We start from the raw sequence: 26,116 nt of genomic DNA on the forward strand, positions 1-26,116 counted from the left end.
CTCCCCTCTTCCTTTTTTGTTACATTGCAAAGGTAAAGAAATAAAATTGCCATTATCTTTTATTTTAGAACTTTAGTATCAAAACAACAACCCTTGGGTAGGAGATTTCAAAGTGGAATTTGTATGTAGGCCTTAGTTACATAAGATATACATGAAATTTTCCTGTTGGTGATTTTCATGTTTGGAAATCGTAATGTTAAATCACATTGCTTTTTCATTTATAACTTTATGAGATCAATTTAAATATTTCTAGTTAAAAGATATATTCAGAAAAAAACTATAAGGGTTCTATGTTTTGTAATATTTGTGATTAGAAGATTAAAGTACATTGAAATTATTATCACTTGATGATTTAGAAATGGAGATTTTTTGCATTAACTCTTGAAAACATACAGACAAACCACATATACACGCATACACAAGGAAAGAAAAGAGAAAGTCCTGATAACCTTTGAAAGTCGTGATAACTTTAAAGTATATGTTCTGTTTATTGTTTTGTGGAAAAGTTACAAGTAGATATGAAATAAGGTGCACAAGTTTACTTTCCCTTTCATTGTCCTTGCAGCAGTGGGAAAACAGTGCAATTAATCATTTACCTTCCTAAAGATGGCTGGTGAATGTATCACCTCCATGAAAGCCCAGTTCAGAAATGCAGCCAGAATGGCTGTTGACAGTGGATGAAGACCAAGAACTAAGATGTAGCTGGAGTGAGATTCAAAGGCAGGCCAGTCCTCTGTCTCTTGATTGCAACATTTTTTTCCTTACTGTTGTCTGTTTCCTCTTGTCATATTCTCCTCCCCTCCTCCCATCCCAATTATGCTATCCTAGTTTCCTTTTTTTTTTTTTTTTTTTTGTGAGCCTTCAGCTTTCATAATCTTTAAAAATGTGGGATAAGGTTACTTAAATCAGGAAATTTTAATTAGGCATGTGTGTGACTTCCAGTGATTATAGAATTTAACATGGCCTTTGAGACACCTCTGATATATGATGGGTATCACTGTGCAGAGGACGAATGTCTTCGATGCCTCACAGAAAATAAACATGCAGGAATGTTTTCTGGTTAATTTAAGTAATTGGGTTTTTTTTCTTTGTTTCTTCAGCTCTTCAACCCATAGTCATAACCCATAGCCTTAACTCAAATTAGCTTTGTGTCATTAATATTGAGAATTGTTGTCATAAATTATGAATAAACTTATAGTTAATTTATAGTTCTGATTTCTAATCTAGATAAAAGAACAGATTGAAAGGTGAAGTATGATTTTGGATAATATTGGAACTGTAACTAGAGAATAATATATTTAAAACTTAGGGTTCTGTAACTAGTATTATAATGTTCCTAATTAAGAATTCAGTTTGCAGTTATGAAACCCACATTACTGTTCAAGATCCAGTTAGGTTGAAACTTAGAACCTTTTTTTTTTTTTTTTTTTTTTTTAAGAGTATAGAAATAAATTTGCAGAGACTGAAAGGAGATTTGAGGTTATAGAGGACAGTGAGTTTTGCTCAGTGGGCATAGAGTGTTTGTAAATAAAAATTAATAGAGGAGAATTGTTTTAAAAAGATGTAGAAACAACTCTAAAGGGAACTTGTAGCTATTAACCTTATGGTACTATTTACATGTGGTTCTTACAGGGAAGGTCAGAGTTCACATGAAACATTTTAAAAATTGGTTTAGAAAACATCTTTTAATTACAATGTTAATGTAACTACTAATAAAATTTAATTTCAGTGCTAGACATTAATGTCTAGTGATCGTTGGCATACATTATACAATATGCTTTTATTAGTAAGGTTTGATGTAAATCATTCAATAAACGAAAAATATCATTTACATTTTATGAAGGTTATCAGTTTTGAAATATAACAATTAGACTTTTATAGTTGAAGTGATGGCCTATCTCTCTTAAAATTGAAAAATTACTATTTTATTGAGTTAAATTTCTCTTTATTTTCTTCATTTAAGGTGAAAGCAATTAGACAAGAGTGAATTAGATGAATAACCTAATTCTACAATTGTAAGATATATTAATATATTGGTAGAATTATAAAACAGGCCAAAGATGTAATTAATTCTACCCAAATTAAATCTAGTCCTCTTCCCTCCTATTTAATAAAGGAGAAAATATCGTATATCTTAAAATCTTACTTTTTCTTTATTCTATTTTCAGATTATTTGTCATGATGTCAGTTATATATATAGTTTATTAAGGTCTTGATTATATAACTTAGCCTTTTAGTATATAGTCTTATATTGTCATCTTTCATATAGTCCCAGACAGAATGTATATAAACTCTTGATCTAGAGCATGGTTCTTCAGGTCCTTTTCTTCTGGAAGTGAGTGTTGGACTTCTGGAAGTTATAGTAGCAACAGATTTTCAAAGTTCAAATGTCTAGAACTAAGGTCTGGAAATTTAAAGCAATAGTTTTTACTGTTGAGCAGTAAAATTCTCATTCCTAATATGTAAAGAAGATAAGTTAAAAATTAACTAAATTTTATTTGCATTTATTGAATACTTACATTGTACCAAGTTCTGTGCTAAATGCTTTATATACATTATCTCATAGGCTATTTACAATAATCCTATAAAATAGGTCCTCTTCCCATCTCTGTTTTCTGTTGAGAAAACTGAGGTTTGGGGAAATTAAGTTGCTAGTATATGGTGGAGCCAAGATTCAAACTTAGTTCAGCCTGGTTTAATCTTAGGTGTAATATGCATGCATCTGATTCAACTTGAAATTCTGAATGTATCTTAAAAGATGCCGTTTATTTCCTTAGACTTCTAAATTCTAAATAACAATTTTGCCAGATTTTTACATTAAGATTCGATGTGCATGTAAGTTTGTGTATAGTTTTGTGACCTTTTGGTACAATGTTACTGTTGTTGGCACCTTAATTTTTTCTCTTAACTACCAATTCAAATATCTTGCTTTGAGTAACACTGTGGTAGGTAATGTTGGTTTAAGAATTAAAAAATAATTAGGATACAGATGCCAGTAAGAAGTTGTAGTTTTTAATCCCTCTTTTGCCTAAGGCAGACTAATGAGAACTTTGGCACTTACAAGTCCTAGTTTACATGAAGGGGAAGAAGGGGGAGGGCCAGCATTAATAAAACAGTACCCTCAGAAGTTGTGACTCATGCATCTCCTACAAGCATGCCTGCACTCCTGTCTTAAGTATGTACTGTTGCTTTACATTAAATTCTGCTGCTAAAAAAAAAGTAATTAGGAAATTCTCTTACTTTGAGAGGATTTACAATAAAATGTCTTTAAATAATTTCTTCTAATATAATTTTATTTATGATTTTTATCTACATGGAACTATTTAATAAAATTACTATTACTAAACATTAGAGCAATTTAATTTCTAAAAACTCGCTTAATATATTTTATGTATACCTAATATCAGTGAGCTTTCATATAGTAAGGCTTATTGTTATCTTCCATATTGCCCTCAAAACTATCCTTCAATATCAAGAAGAATCAAGTAGAATATCACTTAGTTCTTCTATCATCCCATTTTAGAATAGTGTATAAATTTATTTGAATTATATATTGGCCTATGTGGTAATGGTCTGTCTTAATCATTTTAAGAGACATTTATTTCAGAGGTAGGAAAAGCTTTAGGATTAATGAAAGTGTCATAGTCCCAGTATAATTTTCTCTAAATTACACCTTCCTTCCACATGTACCTTTTAAATATTCTGCTACTTTTTAGTTTTATTTTTATAACTTTTCATTTGTAATTAATCCTATTAAAGTCACTTTCTATAAAATGTTTCAATTGTCATTATTTCAAAGAAGTAAAGAAATGTTTCTAGGATAATATTGTACAAAAATGTATAGTAACTGATGTATACATTTTGGTCATAGAGCTAGTAAATGCGTGAAAGTAATTTTTTAAAACCAGTTCTGTGAAGAAGTCTTTTATAGCATACTCTGACACAGCTCCCTAATGAACTATTTAGTTTTTTTAAAAAATCTGCTTTTCCTAATAGCAAAAAAGATAGAACATGGATAAGCAAAATTAATAATGTTAGAAAAGTGGTTGTTTGAAAAGGTTTATGTTAAAATTAAACCACTGTTAAAGTCATACCGTTAAAAAAATGATATATATCAGTCTTCAGTGTCTTGTTTTCTGGAGCTATTTTCTAAACATATCAACTGTTTTGCAGAGGTATAATAAAATACTAAGTGGTTTTAATTGATTGAATGACAAAAACACTTTTAAGCTTTGTTTCCATTGTGTCTCTTTTATAGGGGAAACAAAACTTGTATAATCATTTCTGTTTGTAACTAGATAATTAAATTATGTTTATATGGTAACAGCTCAGATATTTATATTGCTAAGATGGTTATATATATTGGTGGGGAGGTATGTGTAGAAACATATTTGGGCATCTTAAAATTTTACTAAGTTATTTAAACAAGTGACATAACTAAATTTAGTCATTCACACTTGTGAGCAGCATCCTTGATTGGGATCCTGTCATATCAAAATTCTGGAGAGAAAACATTCTCCAACCTTTGAAATGCTTATATTTTCCTTTAAGTTCTGTAATGTTTTTGATTGACTTTTAGTCTGGGTGCAAATATAAGGTTATAAGTTATAGATTATATATAAAGTTATAAGGCAATCACTGAAGCTTTGTTGTCTTTTTCTGTATTATTAATGATAGATTTTTTTCCTTAGTTTTTCCTTTTTTGAGTGAGTAGTAATGTTTTTATTCTTTAATACAGTGAATAATGATACTGAAAGTCCCACAAAATATTTGATAATTATATTTATTGAACATTTGCCATGTGCCTTATATACATTATCTCATGGACTACTCATAATATCCCTCTGAGATAGGTCCTATTCCCACCTCTATAGGACAAACTCTATCTCTTATGAAATATAAGAAATATATAAAAGATATAATTTCAATTATATATTGTATTATTACATATAATATAGTTTTCACCTCTTAATCCCCAGTATAAAGTTCCAGTGTTCATTTAAAATATAGTTTGATTTTTAAACGTTAATTTATTTTAGCAAATTTTCAAAGTGCTGAATATAAAAACATGTACTCCCTGTTATTTGAGAAATATTTGTCACAACCCTAAGATATAAAGTTCCTTTGGTTTCTTTATTGAAAATTATTTCTCCCTTATTGAGCATGTAAAAAGCTACTGTTTATCATGTGTACTATATATCAGGTACAGTGCTAATTATTTTACCTGCATTATCTCAGGTGGTCTTTCACACATCCCTACAAGGCTGTTCCTTCCCTATTTTATGCATAAGGAGAATTGAGGTTCAGAGAAGTAAAGTAGTTACTCAAAATGACAAAGTCATTGATGGAACTGGGATTCAAACATAGATCCATCTGTTCCAAAGCTTGTGTTCTCAACCACTATATTCTATTACTACTGTAGAAATTAGTTTTCTGTGTTTTTCTGTATACAAATGACCTTACTCTTTTTAAGTAGAATTCAGCAGTGTGAATATTGTTTTTCAGCTGTGAGTAGCAGAGTGCCCACTGGTTCAAACAGTTCTTCTCAGACCACAGAATGTCTGACACCTGAACCCTGTTCGCAGCCTGCAAGCAACGTGGCATCCCAGTCTATGCTCCCTGTATATCCTTCTGTTGATATTGATGCTCATGTGAGTAGACTGCTTTATTTAAACTTACTTTGCACATTCTGATTTCCTCTGGGAAGGAAAACTATCATTGTGTATTCATTGTGAAAATATTTTCTCAATTGATAACCGCTTTATAAAAAAAAATCTTATTTTTTCTTAGACTGAGAGCAATCATGACACAGCTTTAACACTAGCTTGTGCAGGCGGTCATGAAGAACTTGTGTCTGTACTGATTGCACGAGATGCAAAAATTGAGCACAGAGACAAAAAAGGTAAGAAATGTTTATCAGAAATAAAATTTTAGTGTAGCTACATCAGAAAAAATTAAATTTCTCTCGTTATCAACAAAAGAATTCCAAGGCTATTACAGTTCAAAGATGAGTAAGCATATTTCAGTTAGAAATACCCAGATTCATTAATCTACAGAATTGAATTCTCAAAAAATAAAAAAATTAGACTGTGGATCATCAGTGAAGGAAAGTAAATTGTGTTTGCCTTATTCCTTAATCCAAAGTAGAAGAGTTTGCAGAGGGATGAAAGTTCATTCTGAATATAAACTTTAATAGTTTTTTTAATAGTTTTTATTAACTTGGCATTTCCTTTTCATCAGGTATTTATGGGTTTTTGTCACTAATAAATTAAGGTTTAGAGCAGTTTTATGTTAAATGGTCATCAGTAGCTGCCCTTAAATAAGTAAACACACAAATGTGAGATTATTTTTTCCTGAATTAGGTTTCACACCACTGATCCTGGCAGCAACAGCAGGACATGTTGGAGTTGTTGAAATCCTGCTAGATAAAGGTGGAGATATAGAAGCACAATCTGAACGAACCAAGGATACTCCACTTTCATTAGCATGTTCTGGTGGACGTCAGGAGGTGTGTTTTCATTTTGTAAACATTTTTCTTGTATTTCTAACTATGCATATGATAGTATTTCAGCAATGTGAATAAAACTTACATGAATTTTGACATGTTCCATATATTTTCTGAGGAAAGGGATATTTATATAAGTTTAATGGGAATGGTAAATGCCTTTTTAAGGAATCTATTTCTTACCCTTTAGACCAAATAAAAATTTTTCTTTATCTTTACATTTATTGGGGTTGAATGAACCAAATCCTAACACATATGAAAAGCAAATTAATTCCTTAATAATTAACAAATAGAAATAACATCTTATTTCAATATAATTGAGAGTTCATATCTCTGATTTTCTTGATGTGAAATTGGATCCATTTCTCTAGTACTGATATTTGAATATTTAGGGCTTAATTAAATATAATTTACCGAAGGAAGTTACAGGTCCTACTTCTTTGTGCTTCCTATATTATACGTTGAATCCTTGGTGTAAACTGGGTGTATTAGTCAGCCAAAGGGGTGCTGGTGCAAAATACCAGAAATTGGTTGGTTTTTATAAAGGGTACTTATTTGGGCTAGGAACCTACTAATACCAGGCTATGAAGCATAAGTTACTTCCCTCATTAAAGTCTATTTGGAGCAAGATGGCTGCCAATGCCTGCAAGTGTTTAGGCTTCCTGGGTTCCTACATTCTTGGGGCTTGCTTTTCTCTGGGTTCAAGGTTCCTTTCTTCCTGGGGCTGGCTTCTCTGTCCTCTGGGAGCTTACTTCCCGGGGCTCCAGCTTAAGTCTTCAGCATCAAACTCCAACATCAAAACTCCTTCATCAGAAACCCTCAACTCTGTTCTTCACCATGCCTTTTATCTATGCGTCCACACCCACCAAGGGGTGGGGAGTCAACGCCCTAATCATAACTCAGTCATGCCCAGGTACAGATCAGATTATATGCATAATCCAATATTTCTTTTTGGAATTCATCAATTATATCAAACTGCTACACTGGGTTTCTCTGTTCATATTTTACTTTTAGGTGGTAGACTTGCTGCTGGCTCGAGGTGCCAATAAAGAACATAGGAATGTGTCTGATTATACACCACTGAGTCTAGCTGCATCTGGAGGATATGTTAATATCATTAAGATTCTGCTTAATGCTGGGGCAGAAATTAATTCAAGGTATTACCTGTCCATTTATTTTTTACTCATGATTAGTAGGTTACTACCTTAGAGTTTAAATATCTTCCCCTAAATGTTGGACAGTTAGCATTTTTAATAAAGATAATTAAGATAATGTTGCCAATTTATTCCTACAATGTGATGTTGAGTAATCATAGCTTATTTTGGCTAACGTGTATGCTTATAAAGAGATCTCTTTTCTGAATATAGTTTGTGAAGTATGGTTGTAAATGTATAACCCCTAAATGAGGGTTATGTTTTAAAATTGTGAGATTTTTCTATTTCTTATTATTAGTCCAAACAGATTTCTATTCACTGGTGTCAGAAATCTTTCTTTTTCCTGAAACATTTTTATCTTTAGTTCTCTGTGCTTTAAAAAAAAAAAAAAGCAATATTTTAAAATTTTTCTAAGCACATTTCCCCCACCTTAGGACTGGCAGTAAACTAGGCATTTCTCCCCTGATGTTGGCTGCAATGAATGGACATGTTCCTGCAGTGAAACTGCTGCTTGATATGGGTTCAGACATTAACGCCCAGATAGAGACCAATCGGAACACAGCTCTCACCTTGGCCTGTTTTCAAGGCCGAGCAGAAGTTGTGAGTTTGCTTCTGGATCGAAAGGCTAATGTTGAACATAGGGCAAAGGTAAGCATTTTATGACTTGTCAACTATTTCATTTCTGTTTCTATTAAGAAGAGCATGACACTTGAACTCAACTTGAAGATATTTTAAATTGTCTTAAGTAAACTGATACCCAGTGCAGGATTGGGGTATTGTGCTATATAGTGATCAGTGACACACTACACTACTTATGACTTTTATTAATGACAGTGAATGATTAAGAAAACTGAATCCATGCTTTTATCCAACTTTGGCCTCTAATAGCTCTTTTTTTCCAGTACTGATTTTTTTAAAAATCTTATTGAACTATATCCTTCATAAATGAATATACAGAACAATAAATTTGTAGTAAAAGCTGTGAACTTATAAAACAAACATGCATGTCATTATTCAGTGCTCCCATATATCACCCTACCACCAATAACTTGCATTGTTGTGAAACATTTGTTATAAACTATGAAAGAACATTGTCAAAATATTACTACTAACTATAGCTCATATCTTACATTCGGTGTATTTTCCCCCTGACCCACCTAATTATTAATACCCTGTATTAGTATTAAATACTTGTTACAGTTCATGAGAGAACATTCTCATTTTTTCTGTTAACCACAGTCCATCTTCCACCAAAGGCTTCACTGTGTTATATAGTCCCATGCTTTTGTACAGTCCATTCAAAGTATACACTTGATGGCTCTCATTATCATCACAAGAGTTGTGGTGTCATCACAGTTTTAGAATGTTTTCATTACCCCAAAAGGAAAAATCCTTTGCCTTCTTTACCCCACTGTTGTTGTCCCTTAGAATTCATATAGTATCTTCTTTGCCCTTGCTGCAAAAAATATTATAGTATTACTGTTAACTATCATCCATAAGTTATATTAGTCATAATTTTCCAGTGTATCACCATATTCTTAACACTTTGTAAAAGAACATTCTTTTATCTGTATTAACCACAATCTTTATCCACCACCGAAATCACTGTTACACAGTCCCCAGATATTCTCTAGCTTCCTTTCAATTGGCATTTATATCCACAGACTTAAGCCACAATTACATTTATAAATCAGCAATATTAGTTATGTTCACTATAATTTGTTACCATCAACTCTATTCATTTCAACACTTTTACAACCTTTTTTAAAAGTCTACATACATTAAACATCAACTCCCATTCTCAGTCTACATTCTAGCTCCTAATAGCCTATACTCTATAGAGTTTACCTCCATGCATTTACTCATTGTATTTAGTTCATATTAGTGAGACCATCCAATATTTGTCCTTATGTGTCTGGTTTATTTCATTCAACATTAGTAAAATTTACATTAGTAAAATCCCAAGTAAAAAAATTAGTGCATAGCTTATAAAATTAGAACAAGTAAAATCTAATCTTACCATGACAGATTCTGACAGTTTCATGACATATTATTATGTAATTGGTTTGAATTTTTTTGCTTAGAACTATTAGGTATCTAGAGCCCAGAAAAAATGTACATTAAATGGAGCTCTCTGTAATCTGACAACACCAACCTGGTAGTGATTTAAAATTAGAAAGGTTTGAATGAAAATTTCTTATTTTCTTCCTGAGCTTCACTAGTTGTATGTCTTAAAATTTAATGCAATATTTATGTTCTCTTAATCTAAGAAATGGGGAAGTATAGTTTTCCTTCAGACTTTTCATTATACAAAGAGAGATAAGCCTTTCTTGCCATCAGCTTGTCTTTTTGTATTACAGGCATTCAGTGTGACTCAGTTATTAAAGGTTCTAGAGAAATCAAGATTTGGGTAATAATATCAATAGGAAATGTCCTTTGACAAAAGTGTTGGAGACTAATGCCCAAAAGACACATATGTAAAACAATTATTAAGTGATATATTTATCTGTTTTGCCAAAGTTTGAGTAGGATTGAAGGAATTTATCCTGTATTGTTTAGCATACTGCCTTCTCAGATAGAATATATTCTAAAAAGATTTTTCTCATTGAACATTGTGAGCATACCTTTAAAAAATATATTCATTGTGTAGAGATACTATTATCTAATATGTAAATTTATAATCATAGTATTTATGAAATCATTTCTTACAGTATGAAGTAGTATGCTCTGATAAGTGAATTCATTCAAGCACCTCTAATTGAATCTAACAGTTTTCACTTGCTGTTTAGTCAAATTCAAGACTGAAAATTGTTTAGCACTTCTTTGAGAGAAAATCAGAAATAGAATCCTCTTAAAAGTCCATTGTTTTAGTATTTTAAAGAAATGATAATAATTTGCTTACATAATTTTTTGGTTTAAACAGACTGGTCTTACCCCCTTGATGGAAGCTGCTTCTGGAGGGTATGCAGAGGTTGGAAGAGTTCTCCTTGATAAAGGAGCAGATGTCAATGCCCCCCCTGTGCCTTCCTCAAGAGATACTGCTTTAACAATAGCAGCAGACAAAGGTCACTACAAGTTTTGTGAGCTCCTGATTCATAGGTGGGTCTATTTTGTATTAATATACCCAGAACTTTCTATGGTCCCTTTAACTTTTCAGAGCCTTTAAAGTTAATAAAAGTTATTTTATTTTGTTGACATTTACAAGGATAGACTATTTCCATGTTATCTTGTAAGAGATAACAACAGATGATAGAGGGAAGCTGATGTGGCTCAACTGATTGGGCTCTTATCTACCATATGGAGGGTCCCAGGTTTGGTTCCCAGGGCCTCCTGGTGAAGGCAAGCTGGCCTGCATGACAAGCTGACACAACAAGATGATGCAACAAAAAAGACACAGAGAAGAGACAGGCAGTGAGAGATACAGTAAACCAGGGAGCTAAGGTGGCTCAAGCAAATGAGTGCTTCTGGTCCCACGTTGGAAGGTCCCAGGAATGATTCCCAATGCCTCCTAAAGAGAACACTAGAAAAGAAGACAGGCTGACACAGAAGAATGTGCAGCAAATGGACACAGAGCAGACAGTGAGCGCAAAGTGTGGGGTGGGGCATAAATAAAATCTTTAAAGTGGGGGGGGGGGGGGTTGGTGATAGAGAAAACTAGAAAAAGCATGTGTTCCCATAAGAAACTATATTGGGAAGTGAATGTGGTTCAAGCAGCTGGGCTCCCACCTAACACATGGAGGTCCCAGGTTTATTTCCAGGTGCCTCCTAAAGAACACGACAAGACAGCAAGCTGATGTGATGGGCTGGTATGACAGCCTGACTCATCAAGAGACACAAGGAGGAAAACATAACGAGAGATCCAACAAAACAGGGAGTGGAGGTGTCTCAAGCCATTAGCCGCCTCCCTCCCACACAGGAGGTCCTGGGTTTCAGTTCCTGGTGCCTCCTAAAAGGAATACTAGCACACAATGAACAGAAACAGCAAATGCAAATAATGAGGGGGTGGCAAGAGATAAACAAAGTATATCTGAGGGAAAAAAACTATATTAACATTCTCTGATTTTATAGGGGAGCCCATATTGATGTTCGTAACAAGAAAGGAAACACACCACTCTGGCTGGCAGCCAATGGTGGTCATTTTGATGTAGTGCAGTTGCTAGTGCAAGCAGGTGCTGATGTGGATGCAGCAGATAACCGGAAAATTACACCTCTAATGTCAGCATTTCGCAAGGTAATATAATATGGAAGAAAAGAGAGATAAATTTAATAATTTTAAACCAATTCTAAGTTGAAACCATGTGAGAAAAAATAAGTCGATTTGGAAAATGTAATATATTGACATGCATGTTTCCATACACAAATCACTGCTCTTTCCGCTTCCTTTGTGGCCAACGCTAAGAACCCTGTGGTAGTTTGTTACAGGCAACTTTGTTGATAAATCACTTGGTGTCTTGACTAGTTCTGTTATGGTGCTGTACATAAAACAGATTTAAGGAGACATATAATGAGCTGATAGATAAATCTTCCTTAAGGAGGAACAAAAAGCAGTAGACACTTTCATAAAACTTATTAATTCCTGTGTGTATTAGGGCCCACTTTCCTGCTTTATTTTATTAAAATCTTCTAATTGCAATTGTGGTAAACTATGAACTCCTTAAAATAGCCTACATATGGCTCATGCCACCCTCCCTAGACCAGTCATTCATACCGTGCTCTTCCTTCGCTCCCTACACAGCTACTAGCCTAGATTGCACCTAGATTATTAACTGCCTCAGGGCCTTTGCTTTTTGGTTTTCTCTTTGGGAATTGTTTTTTTTTTCCTTGCTTTTCAACTGCCTTACTCCTAATAATCCCCTGGTTCCCATTTTAAATGGCACTTCCCAGAAAGTCCTTCCCTAATTCCTCTTTCTGTTCTCTTTTTACAGTACACTATTCTTTTCCTTCATAGTACTTACCCAATTTGTAATTATATATTCCAATACATATTTTTTTAAATGCCTTTCTCCCCAGCTAGACTGGAAGTTCCATGAGGACCAATTCACAAATGTCTTAGTTACCACCTTTTTTTTTTTTTACTCCAAGTCTTTTTTTTTTTTTTTTTTTAATTTTTTTATTTTTTATTGACTTTGTAATAATATTACATTAAAAATATATATGTGAGGTCCCATTCAACCCCACCCCCCCCTCTCCCCCCCCCCCAACAACACTCGTTCCCATCATCATGACACATCCATTGGATTTGGTAAGTACATCTTTGGGCACCTCTGCACCTCATATACATTGGTTCACATCATGGCCCATACTCTCCTCTATTCCATCATGTAGGCCCTGTGAGGATTTACAATGTCCGGTGATTACCTCTGAAGCACCATCCAGGGCAGCTCCATGTCCCGAAGACGCCTCCACCTCTCATCTCTTCCTGCCTTTCCCCATACCCTTTGTCCATTATGTCCACTTTTCCCAATCCAATGCCACCTCTTCTATGTGGACACTGGATTGGTTGTGTCCATTGCACCTTTATGTCAAGAGGAGGCTCAGATTCCACCTGGATGCTGGATGCAATCCTCCCATTTTCAGTTGTAATCACTCTAGACTCCATGGTGTGGTGGTTGTCCTTCTTCACCTCCATCTTAGCTGAGTGTGGTAAGTCCAATAAATCAGATTGAGTTACCACCATTTATACTCAGTTGTTTAGCACAGTGCCTGACACGTACTAGGTTGCCACAGAATAACTACTGAATAAGAGCCATATAAGCTATGTATCTTCAAAGAAAATCTTCAAATATTTTCTAGACTTAATTCTTTTTTCAACTTTTTCTTTTTAATTGTGATATAATTTACACTATTTAATGAGTTTGATCAGTGTATACACTTATATCACTCATTCTTAAGTCTCTGCCTTAAAGGGACTTTTCTGATTTTTGACACTAATCAGATGCTTTCGAACCTTAGTAAGGGGAAACTACACTAGTGTGGTTCTGTTAAAATAGATCTGTATAAAATTAATTTCAAATCATAGGGCTCGAATAAATGTGACCCTCTACCTTGTTTGGTTTAGTAAGGTAGAGTCAAGGTAATGCAGGGAATTAATTGAGAAAACAGGCATGAGGGACCTTCTTACGGTTATGGAAATGTTTTATATCTTCATAAGGTGCAGGTTACATGGATATATGCTTTCAAATCTAGAGTATCCTCTTTGTTTTAGGACTAATTGCCCTTTTATACTGAGGTTCATTTCACATCACCAATTTTTACTTTATTAACAGATCTTTTCTAGGAGGTATTGTTTTTCTACAATTAATGTTTCTACTTTGAGTGGGAAGTGAGCTGATTAATTAAATTCAGATGAAATATCTTTGGGTCTACCATCTGTTCCTGAGCATGTTGTACTTACCTTTTCCTGTTTATAAACTGAATACTGTTATTTTCATAATTTCTATTTTAAATTTAGTCAGCAATCTGGAAGTATCACTACACATTTAAATTTACCCTTTAAGTTTTTAAGCATGTATGCAAAATTTCAAGGGATTCTTTTGAATATTTTGGTTGTACTCTCTACAGGGTCATGTAAAAGTTGTTCAATATATGGTAAAGGAAGTTAATCAGTTCCCTTCTGATATTGAATGCATGAGATACATAGCAACAATTACAGATAAGGTAAGTTTAACATGCTGTTGAAGCTTATTTTTGTTCGTTATGGAATTACGTGCCAAGATAATACAATTAGAAGCCTGTTCTTTTAGTCCTCTAAGGGGCTCAGCACATGATATTTCTATGCTTTAGTTTCTCCATTTGCAAAATAGATAGATATAATACTATTGATAAGCTTATTTTGAGATTTCCTTCATACTGTGGACCATAATTGCGTGACTGTAGCTAAGCGAAATTATTAGCCTGTATTCACCTGGCTTTTAGGAAATGATGCCTTATTTTGATTAAAAAACATATATGACTAGACTCAAAGGATACTTTCATTTGTTTATTGCATTTTCAGTTGTTTGAGCTTTGATGCCTAGGCTTTGGTGCATTCATCAGCTCAAGTTTTATTTGGTCTGTTTATATGTGTTCCTATATTTATATCATTCCAATTTCCACTATAGGAACTATTGAAAAAATGTCACCAATGTGTTGAGACAATTGTGAAGGCTAAAGACCAGCAGGCTGCAGAAGCAAATAAGAATGCAAGTATTCTTTTAAAGGAACTTGATCTGGAAAAGGTAAGCAGGAAATTATTTTCCTTCTTAGAAATTGTTGAAAACCTCCTAGAATAGATTTGCCATTGGTGTGACCAATAACCTTAGCAAAATCTACTTTGAAGGAAGTGGTTAATAGATTGTCATACCAACTTTTTTATTCTGACCTATCATTCATAAAATATATTTTTAGAGGGACTAGATTAATATTCAAGGGGAAACAGAAGGATATAGGAATAGAGAGCACATATACTACTGAAGCCACATTGGTATCTTTTCAAATTGGTAGGATATAGGTATAGATTGTGTAATACAAATCCCAGGGTAACCACAAAAAAAGTACTTAAAATATATACAGAAATGAGAAAGGAATCAGTCAGATACATCATGAAAGATCAACTGTACAGAAAAGGAGGCTGCAATAAAGGAAAAGACATAAAAACCATCGGATAAACTGGCTGAAGTAAGTACTGCATTTGCAGTAAATAACACTGAATGTTAATGGAGTAAATGCCCCAATCAAAAGATACTTACCAAAAGGCAGAATGGATAAAAAGGCATGCTGCAATTATATGTTGTTTACAGGAGACTCACCTTAGATCCAAAGACACAAATAGGTTGAAAGTGAAAGGATGGAAGAAGATAATCCATGCAAATAGTAACCAAAAAAGAGCTGTGAAAGCTCTGTTAATATTAAACAAAATAGACTAAGTCAAAAGCTGTTAGAAGAGACAAAGGACATTATATATTAATAAAATGGTCAGTCCACCAAGATAGCAGTCTTATCAATAGAACATCAAGACAGAAGATAAATAAGGAAACAGAGAACTTACGATAATGAACTAGATCTAACAGACGATACAGAACATTGCATCCCAAAACAGTTGGATATACCTTTTAAAATGTTACTCCTCAGAGAATCCTTCCCTAATTCCTCTTGTTCTTTTTTTCTTTTTTAAGATTTATTTATTTATTTCTCTCCCCTCGCCCCCCACCCTGGTTGTCTGTTCCCCCCCACCCTGGTTGTCTGTTCTCTGTGTCTATTTGCTGCGTCTTCTTTGTCTCCTTCTGTTATTGTCAGCGGCACAGGAATCTGTGTTTTCTTTTTTTTGTTGTGTCATCTTGTTGCGTCAGTTCTCCGTGTGTGCAGCACCATTCCTGGGCAGGCTGCACTTTCTTTCGCGCTGGGCGGCTCTCCTTACTGGGTGCACGCCTTGCAGGTGGGGCTCCTCTACGCAGGGGACACCCCTGCGTGGCATGGCACTCCCTGCGCACATCAGCACTGCATGTGGGCCAGCTTCACATGGGTCAAGGAGGTCCGGGGTTTGAACCGCGGACCTCCCATGTGGTAGATGGATGCCCTAACCACTGGGCCAAGTCCACCACCCTCCTATTCTTTTTTATAGTACTCTATTCCTTTCCTTCTCTGGGGTAGACCACATTTTGGGTCACAAAACAAGGCTCAGTAAACTTTATAAAGATTGAAATTATACGAAGTAATTTCTCTGACCATAATGGAATCAAATTCAATACCAGGCAGAGACCTAGAAAATCGACAAATATATTGGAGTTAAATAACATACTCTTAAACAATCACTGGGTCAAAGAAGAAATAACAGGGGAATTCAGTAAATATCTTGAGACGAGTGAAAACAAGAACACAACATATCAAAACTTACGGAATGCAGCAAAGGCAATGCTAAGTGGGAAATTTATAGCCCTAAATGGTTACATTAAAAAAGAAGAAAGAGCTAAAATCAAAGAGACCTAACTGCATACCTGAAGGAGCTAGAAAAAGAACAGCAAACAAAACTGAGCAAGCAGAAGGAAAGAAATAATAAAGATTAGAACAGAAATAAAAGTAGAGAAGTTAAAAAACAATAGAAAACATTAACAAAACCAAAATTTGGTTCTTTGAAAATATCAATAATATTGACAAACCTTTAGCTAGACTGTCAAAGAAAAAAAGAAGACACAAATAAATAAAATCAGAAATGATGGGAAGCAGACATGGCTCAACTGATAGAGCGTCCATATGGGAGGGTCCAGGGTTCAATAACGAGGGCCTCCTGACCTGTGTGGTGAGCTGGCCCATGCGCAGTGCTGCCATGCACAAGGCGTGCCATGCCATGCAGGGGCGATCCCATGTGACAGTGCCCCACACGCAAGGAGTACACCCTGCAAGGAGAGCCCCCCTGTGTGAAAAAAGCACAGCCCGCCCAGGAGTGGCGCCACACACAGAGAGAGCTGACATACCAAGATGATGCAACAAAAAAGAAACGCAGTTTCCCAGTGCCACTGAGGGTACAAGCGGACACAGAAGAACACACAGCAAGTGGACAAAGAGAGCAGACAATGGAGGGTAAGGGGAGAGAAATAAATAAATCTTTTAAAAATAAAATAAAATCAGAAATGAGTGGGGAGACATTACTATTGGCCCCAAAGAAATAAAAAGGATAGTAAGAGGATACTATTAAAAACTGTATGCCAACATATTCAGTAACCTAGATGAAATGGACAAATTCCTAGAAATATATCAAAACCTACACTGACTCGAGAAGAAATAGAAGTGTGAGTTAAAAATAGAGAGATTGAACCAGTCATCGCAAACCTCCCAACAAAGAAAAAAAGCCCCACCAGATGGCTTCACAGATGAATGCTATCAAGCATTTCAAGAAGAGTTAATATCAGTCCTACTCAAACTCTTCAAAAAAATGGAAGAGGAAGGAACACTATCTAACTCATTCTGAGGCCAACATCACCCTAATACCAAAGCCAGATAAAAATACTAACTACTAAAAGAGAGAATTACAGACCAATTTCTCGTATAAATATATATATAAATATAGATGCAAAAATCCTTAACAAAATACCAGCAAACTAAATCCAACAGCATGTTAAAATTATATACCATGATCAAGTGGAATTTATCACATGTATGCAAGGGTGGTTCAGCATAAGAAAATCAATTAATGTAATATAACACATTAGCAAAATGAAGGGAAAAAAATACTTAATCATCTCAGGTGATGGCAGAAAAGGTATTTGACAAACTCCATTATCCTTTCTTGATAAAAACACTTAGAAAAATAAGAATAGAATGAGACTTCCTCAACCTATTAAAGGACATATATGAAAAACCCACTGCTAACATGATACTCAATGATAAAAAACTGAAAGCTTTCCCCTCTGAGGTCTGGAAAAAGACAAGGATACCTACTGTCATCACTGTTATTCAACATTGTACTGGAAGATCTAGCCAGAGCAATTAGGCAATAAAAAGAAATAAAAGGCATACAAATTGGAAAGGAAGAAGTAAAACTGTGACTATTTGCAGATGATATGATCCTATATATATAGAGAAAGTCCCAAAAAAATCTACAACAAAGCTCGTAGAGCTAAAAGACACATTGAGCAATGTAGTGGAGTACAAGATCAACACACAAAAATTAGTAGGGCTTCTATCCACTAGTAATGAGCAATCTAGAGTAGAAATCAAGGGGGGAAATCTGTTTAAAATAGCAACTAGAAGAATCAAATATCTAGAAGTAAATTTAACCAAGGATGTAAAGGACTTATACACAGAAAACTACAAAAGATTGCTTAAAGAAATCAAAGATCTAGATAAATGGGAAGACATTAAGGATTGGAAGACTAAATATTGTTCAGTTGTCTGTTCTACCCAAAATGATTTACAGATTCAACTAATCCCAATCAAAACTCTAACAACCAGCAGCAGATGTGGCTCAAGCAGTTGAGCGCCTGCTTCCCACATTGGAGGTCCTGTGTTCAGTTCCCAATGCCTCCAAAAAACAAACAACAAGCAAACAAACAAACAAAAAACCAACTCAGGGGAGTCATGACAGCCATTTTGACAAGGCTCTCAAGCCACTCAATAAGAAAGAATAGCCCCTTCAATAAACGGTGCTGGGAAAACTGGATAGCCATTTGCAAAAGAATGAAGGGAAGTGGACTTGGCCCAATGGATAGGGCATCCGTCTACCACATGGGAGGTCCGCGGTTCAAACCCTGGGCCTCCTTGACCCGTGTGGAGCTGGCCCATGTGCAGTGCTGATGCGCGCAAGGAGTGCCCTGCCACGCAGGGTGTTCCCCGCGTAGGGGCACCCCATGTGCAAGGAGCACGCCCCGTAAGGAGAGTCGCCCAGCACGAAAGAAAGTGCAGCCTACCCAGGAATGGCACTGCACACACGGAGAGCTGACACAACAAGATGATGCAACAAAAAGAAACACAGATTCCCGTGCCATGACAACAACAGAAGTGGACAAAAAGAACATGCAGCAAATGGACACAGAGAACAGACAACTGGGTCGGGGCGGGGGCAGAGAAATAAAATAAAATAAATCTTTAAACAAAACAAAACATAGGACTGTACCTTACAGTGAACCCTATTGTAAATAATGGACTATAGTTAATAGTACAATTATAAAAATATCTTTCATGAATTATAACAAATATACCATATTAATGCAAGATGTTAATAATAAGGTGGTATATGGGGGAAAATAAATAATCCTAATGTAAACCATGACTATAGTTAATAGTATAATTGTAATATTCTTTCATCAATTGTAACAAAGGTACCATGCTAAAAGGAAAGTGTTAATAATAGGAAAGTGTTAATAATAGGGAAGGTACATGGGAACAGTATTTTCTGTATGATTTTTCTGTAAGCTTAAACTTCTCTAATAAAAAAACAAATTAAGAAAAACCCACCATGATCAAGTAGAGTTATTGTGAATGTAAGATATAGTGTTAACATGAAGTTATATTTTTTGATGATTGAAGAAAGGAAAAATACATCATCCAGAGAGTTACTAAAATTTCAACACTGACTTTTGCTTTAATAAAGAAACAACTTATTGAGCTAAGACAGAAGAAAAGGTTGCTAACTTGATAAAGAGTATTGAGTATTTGATATTAAAGTTAAATATGTTTAATAATGAAATGCTCCAGGTCTACCATTAAATCCAAATGCAAAATACCCATTATCACTGCTGTTATTCAGTATTGTTCTGGAGGTTCTAGGCATTGCAGCAAGTCAAGAAAAAGAAGGGTAATAAAAAATAATGAAAAAGAAAACAAAGTTAGAATTTGTTGATGTTATATCTCTCTTTGTAGAAAATCCAAGAGAGTCAATTGGAAAACATTGTGAGAACTAATAAAATTTATTTAGTTAGCTGGATTTAAGATAAATATGGAGGCAGGGAAAGAGTGGCAGCAATTCGAGATGCATCACCTGACTGCTGGCGCTTCTGTGGATCCTGGCCCTGGCTGCGTGCAGAGATGTCCTGGTACCCGAAGCCTCCAAAACAGCTCCGTTGTGGCTACCTATAAGTTACCTGAACATGAAGGAGGCAAAGATGGACATGAAATCCATGACCAACTCAGACCCTGATGTGGACCAAACTCACCCAAGGCCTAGGCATGACCCTGAGCTACCTGTTCCAGGAACCAGCCACCATCAACTACCAGTTTGAGAAGGGCCCACTGAGCCCATTCTTCATGGGCAGCATGCCTGGCACCAGTATCCATCCAGGGAGAAGCAGTGCATCGCCTGCAAGCTCCATGAGCTGTTTGCCCTGCCCAGGCCATCACCATTGAGGCAGAGCCATGGGTTCACATCAGCTACTGGACTATCCTCTGACACTGACATATCGAGTGCATCTCCTGCAGCTTCTGCCAGGAGGCTTGCCATGTGGATGCCGCAGCTTTTGAGTTCTCCATAGAGATACCTGAGTAGCTGCTGTACAACAGGCAAAAATGGCTCAAGAATGGGGGCAAGTGGGAGCTGAGATTGCTGCCAACACCCACGTCAGCTACCTGTACTGGTGACCCCACCACCACCACAGCCTGCTGCCCATATAAAATAACTCTGACCCCTCAAAAAGAGATAAATGTGCAACAGTCATTACCTTTACCTCAGAAATAATCGGGAAATATATTATAGTAGAGGAAAATATTTCATTCATAAGAACAAAATTTTAAAATTAGGAAGTAAACACATATGCACCATCTACAACAATGCTGCCCAAAAGAAAAACACCATGATTCACATGTGTAATTTTTAATTTTCTAGTAGCCATATTAAAAATTTAAAAAAACAGTTGAAATTCATTTTAATAATATATTTTATCTAACCTAACATATGAAAAATATTTCCCAAGAATGTGATAAATATAAAATTTGTTAGAGGGAGAGTGGATGTGGCTCAGGCAGTTCAACTCCCATCTCCCACATTGGAGGTTCCAGGTTTGGTTCCCGGTTCCTCCTAAAGAAGACAAACAAGGAGCAGACAACAGATGTGACTCAAGCAGTTAGGCACCCGCCTCCCACTTGGGAGGTCCCAGGTTCAGGTCCCAGTACCTACTAAAGAAGAAACAAACAGACAACAAGCAAAATCAATGAGCAAACAATCAAGGGAGCCATCTCAGAGTATGGGGATGAAATTTTAAAAATTAATTAAATCTCAAAATTGTAGAGGTATTTTACACTTTTTTTTTTTTGTACTGTCTTCAAAATCCAATGTGTATTTTATACTTAGAGCTCATCTCGGTTTGGACCAGCAACATTTTAAGTGTTCAATAGCCAGATGTAGCTAGTGCCTACTACATTGAAAATATAGATCTAGAGGAAGAAAACTAGAAAACTTTTCTAAGAGACATAAAATAATACCAAAGTAAATTGGAAAGACATACCTTCTTTTATGTAGATTACAGGATTAGAAATTGTAATTGTGTTCATTTTCCCCTAATGAATCTATTAATTGAAAGTAATTTCAATCAGAATCTTAAGTGGGTTTTTAGAGAATTAGGCAGATCAATTCTAAAGTTTGTCTGGAAGCATAAGGGTGTGTAAATAACCAAGAAAATAACAAAACAACAAAAATATGCAAAATAAAGCTACATTGACTACACTTGTGGCACTAGCAAACCATTGGACCACAACAATTTAGAAACAGACTGTATGAATAGATGAAATTAGTAAGTGATAAAAGGTGAAATTTTTTAAAAAAGGTGAAATTTCACATCACCAAGGAAGGGATTGATTCATCGAAAGCGTTGGTACAAATTGGTGAGCTTGTTCCAGAGTAGGGCAGATTCCTACCTCACATTATACTTTAAAATCCAGATGGATTAAAAATGTATATGAAAAATAAATATATTTATGTGAAAAAAAAAAAACTGAGACCAGAAAAGTACTAGAAGAAAATGCCAGGGATTTTTTTTTTATCTTTGATTAAGGACACCTTTTTTTTTTTTTTTAATTTCTCTCCCCTTCCCGCCTCCCCCCCAGTTGTCTGCTCTCTGTCCATTCGCTGTGTGTTTTTCTGTGCCCGCTTCTATCCTTATCAGCGGCACCGGCAATGTTTTTTTTTTTTGCTGCAGCATCTTGCTGTGTCAGCTCTCCTTGTGCATGGTGCCATTCTTGGGCAGGCTGCACTTTCTTTCATGCTAGGCAGCTCTCCTTACGGGGCGCACTCCTTGCATGTGGGGCTCCCCTACATGGGGGACACCTCTGCATGGCGGGGCACTCCTTGCATGCATTAGCACTGTGCATGGGTCAGCTCCACGTGGGTCAAGGAGACCCAGGGTTTGAACCGCAGACCTCCCATGTGGTAGGCAGATGCCCTATCCATTGGGCCCAGTTCACTTCCCAAGGAAACCTTTTTTAACCTCACTTCAAGTATGAGCATTTATAATGGGAAAAATTGTTATATTTATCTATATACATAAAGTTTTTTTAAAAAACAACTGTAAAACAGTAAGTACAATAAAGTTAAAAGACAGATTACAAACCGAGGAAAAATATTTGCAGCATATGGGAACAAAGAGTTGTTCTGAATACTGAAAAAGTTCTTACAAATCAATGAGAAAAAGGTAATCTACCCAGAATAAAAAATTACATGGATAAGCATTTCACAGAAAAAAGAAATACAAATGTTCAATAAATAGATGGAGAGTACTCAACATCATTAATTTTTAAAAATGCACAGTAAAAGAATGAAAATAACTATTGTTTGAAAATATCTTGACAGGGTGTAGAGAGATTAGGACTCTAATATGATCTTCAATGCATGGTGTAAATTAGTATAGCTATTAATGGAGACACTTTACAAATGAATTCAAAAACAAACACATACTCTTTACTCCAGACATTCCACTTTTTGGTCTTTAGCCTCAGATAAAAATTACAAATGCCCAAAGAAGTGAATATATAAAGACTTCCACTGTCACATTGTTTATAATAGGGGGGGAAAAGTTAAACCTAAGAGTTGTATCAATAGGAAATTAAGGAAATTTCAGTACCTCCATGACAAACTTGATTATGGTTAAAATCAGGAAAAATAGTAATAGTATATTCATTTTAAAATAAGTGAAAGTTGAAATATTAAATGACTAGTTAAGGTTCCTTCCACGTCTATAATTTTTAATTTTGTGTAATATCCAAGCATATGGTTAGTAATTTCCTAAATAGTCAGTTTGCTCTTAATCCTTTTAATAATATTCAGAGTTGTCCATCTATCACCACAATCAATTTTAGAACATTTTTATCATCCTCAAAAGAAATCCCACATGGTAATGGTCTGATGACATTATTTTATAATCTATAACAAATATTCCACAACGGTGTGGTGTGTTGGTGAAGGGTTGTTGTATGGGAATTCTGCACATGTGCATTATTGTTTTGAAGGTTTACAACTTCTGTAATAAAAAAAAATTTTTTTAATTGAAAAAAAGAAAGAAATTCCACACTCCTTAGCTCTCACCTCCCAACACCTCTACCCACTCTCAACCCCAGCCCTGGGCAGCCACTAATCTACTTTTTTTCTCTGTGGATTTGTCTATTTTGGACATTTAAAGTAAATGGAATAATAAGTGATCCTTGTGATTTTTTCTTTTACTTCATAATATTCATCTGTATTGTAGCATAATCAATGCTTGATTTCTTTTGTATTGCCAATATTCCATTATATAAATGATGCAATATTTTATCTGTTTATCAGTTAATGAGCATTTTGGTTATTATGAATAATACTGTTGTGAACATTTGTGTACATGTTTTCATTTCTCTTGGATATATATCTAGAAATGGAATATACTAGGTCATATGGTAATTCTATGTTTAACTGTTTGAGGAGCTATCAGATCATTTTACAAAGTACTGCACCATTTAAAATTCCCATCAGCAGTAAATAAAGGTTTCAGTTTTTCTCCACAAACTTGTCAACACTTACCATCTATCTTTTTTATTGTAGTCAGCCTAGGGTTGTGAAGTGGGTATCTCATTGTGGTTTTTACTTGCTTTTCCCTGATGGCTAGTGGTGTTGAGTGTCTTTTCACATACTTATTGGCCATTTGTATATCTTCTTTGGAGAATTGTCCTTTGTCCTTTGTCTACTTTTTAGTTGTTTTTTTTTTTTTTCTTTTTATTATTGAGCTGTAATAGTTCTTTATTCTAGATTCAAGTCCCTTGTCAAACACATGATATGCAAAAATTTTATCCTTTTCTGTAGGTTGTCTTTTTACTTTATTTTATTTATTTTCTTTATTACTCTTCCCTTCACCCCCCCCCCACCTATTGTCTGCTCTCTGTGTCCATTCGCTGTGTGTTATCTGTCCCCGTTTGCGTTCTTGTCAGTGGCATTGGGAATCTGTGTCTCTTTGTTGTCATCTTGCTGTATCAGCTCTCTGTGTATGTGTGGCACCACTCCTGGGCAAGCTACGCTTTTTTTGCACAGGGTGGCTTTCCTTGCAGCGTGCACTCCTTACGTGTGGGGCTCCCCTATATGGGGAACACCCTGCATGGCACGGCACTCCTCACGTGCATCGGCACTGCGCGTGTGCCAGCTCACCACATTGGTCAGGAGGTCCTGGGTTTGAACTCTAGACCCCCGGTATGGTAGGCAGATGCTCTATCAGTTGAGCCAAATACACTTCCCTCTTTTTACTTTCTTGATGGTGTCCTTTGAAGCACAAAAGTTTTTAATTTTGGTGATATCTAGTTTTACCTTTTTTTCTTCCGTGCTTTTATAAATGTGTTTTGTGAGAGACAAATGACATCTGTGAAAAGTCCCATGTGCCATACACAAAAATATTATTTTAGGGAAGCGGATTTGGCTCAATGGGTAAAGCATCCACCTACCACATGGGAGATCCAGGGTTCAAACCCAGGGCCTCCTGACCCACGTGATGAGCTGGCCCACGCATAGTGCTGATGGTGCTCAAGGAGTGCCGTGCCACACAGGGGTGTCCACCACATAAGGGAGCCCCACGTGCAAGGAGTAGGCCCCGTAAGGAGAGCCACCCAGCGCGAAAAAAGTGCAGCCTGCCCAGGAGTGGCACCGCATACACAGAGAGATGCAGCAAGATGATGCAACAAAAAAAGAGACACAGATTCCTGGTGCCGCTGACAATACAAGCGACACAGAAGAACACACACTGAATGGACATAGAGAGCAAACAACTGGGAGTGGGGGGAGAAATAAATAAAAAATAAACCTTGAAAAATAAAAAACAAAAAAATATTTTATTCTTTAAGTTATTGTATTACTGGTAAAATGATATACCTACTTTATTTGCAGTCAAGAGAAGAGAGCAGAAAGCAGGCTCTTGCAGCTAAAAGAGAGAAAAGAAAAGAAAAGAGAAAAAAGAAAAAAGAGGAACAGAAAAGGAAACAGGAAGAAGATGAGGAAAACAAGCCTAAGGAAAATTCAGAACTACCAGAGGATGAAGATGAAGAGGAGAATGATGAAGATGGTAAGAAATGACCCATCTGAATTAGTAATTAAGTTCTCATTTGCTTATCAACTTCATTTTGAGTGCTTTTTTGCTATAGTTCAATATTTGATGACTTTACTCTGAAATTGACAATTAACTTTAACTCACATAGAAGGAGCAAGGCAAGCACATAATTTGAAGAAGTTTAGTTTAAATCGTTTTTTAAAACATCATTTATATTCTAAAAATGATATACAGTAAGAGGTTTGTCAGCTTTTCTTCAGGTTCATCCCTACCTTACCTCAGTTCCTTAATAAATTTTAGGTTAAGTTTCAGTGTCAAAGCTATATGGTGCTGAAATATCACTAGAGAGTGAGGTTCATTACTCTCATGCTGTTGTTTATTGTATGATCCTGCAGTGCTTGTAGTAGGCAAATAATTTTGTTCTATTTGAATTTTAATTCTCAAATGCTTTATTTTTCTCATTTGAAAAATTTCCTAAATTGAAACTAGGTTGTGATTTT

The 26,116-nt window shown here is 35.4% G+C and overlaps 1 protein-coding gene and 1 pseudogene across 4 annotated transcripts in view; both read left to right on the forward strand.

Moving 5' to 3' along the window:
- Positions 1-26,116, forward strand: part of ANKHD1 (ankyrin repeat and KH domain containing 1) — a 153,332-nt gene that overhangs the window by 115,697 nt on the left and 11,519 nt on the right. For all 4 annotated transcript variants that reach the window (XM_004477843.5, XM_058279788.2, XM_012519396.4 and 1 more), the window contains 10 exons: positions 5,506-5,651; positions 5,791-5,902; positions 6,363-6,508; positions 7,520-7,662; positions 8,094-8,307; positions 10,583-10,758; positions 11,728-11,890; positions 14,221-14,316; positions 14,760-14,876; positions 25,457-25,631. In XM_004477843.5, coding sequence (XP_004477900.2) covers positions 5,506-5,651; positions 5,791-5,902; positions 6,363-6,508; positions 7,520-7,662; positions 8,094-8,307; positions 10,583-10,758; positions 11,728-11,890; positions 14,221-14,316; positions 14,760-14,876; positions 25,457-25,631 — 1,488 coding nt within the window. The remainder of the gene's footprint in view (positions 1-5,505; positions 5,652-5,790; positions 5,903-6,362; positions 6,509-7,519; positions 7,663-8,093; positions 8,308-10,582; positions 10,759-11,727; positions 11,891-14,220; positions 14,317-14,759; positions 14,877-25,456; positions 25,632-26,116) is intronic.
- LOC131274316 (NADH dehydrogenase [ubiquinone] iron-sulfur protein 8, mitochondrial-like) lies at positions 14,900-25,549 on the forward strand (annotated as a pseudogene).

The sequence above is a fragment of the Dasypus novemcinctus genome, chromosome 2 (assembly GCF_030445035.2).
Source record: "Dasypus novemcinctus isolate mDasNov1 chromosome 2, mDasNov1.1.hap2, whole genome shotgun sequence".
Lineage (NCBI taxonomy): Eukaryota > Metazoa > Chordata > Mammalia > Cingulata > Dasypodidae > Dasypus > Dasypus novemcinctus.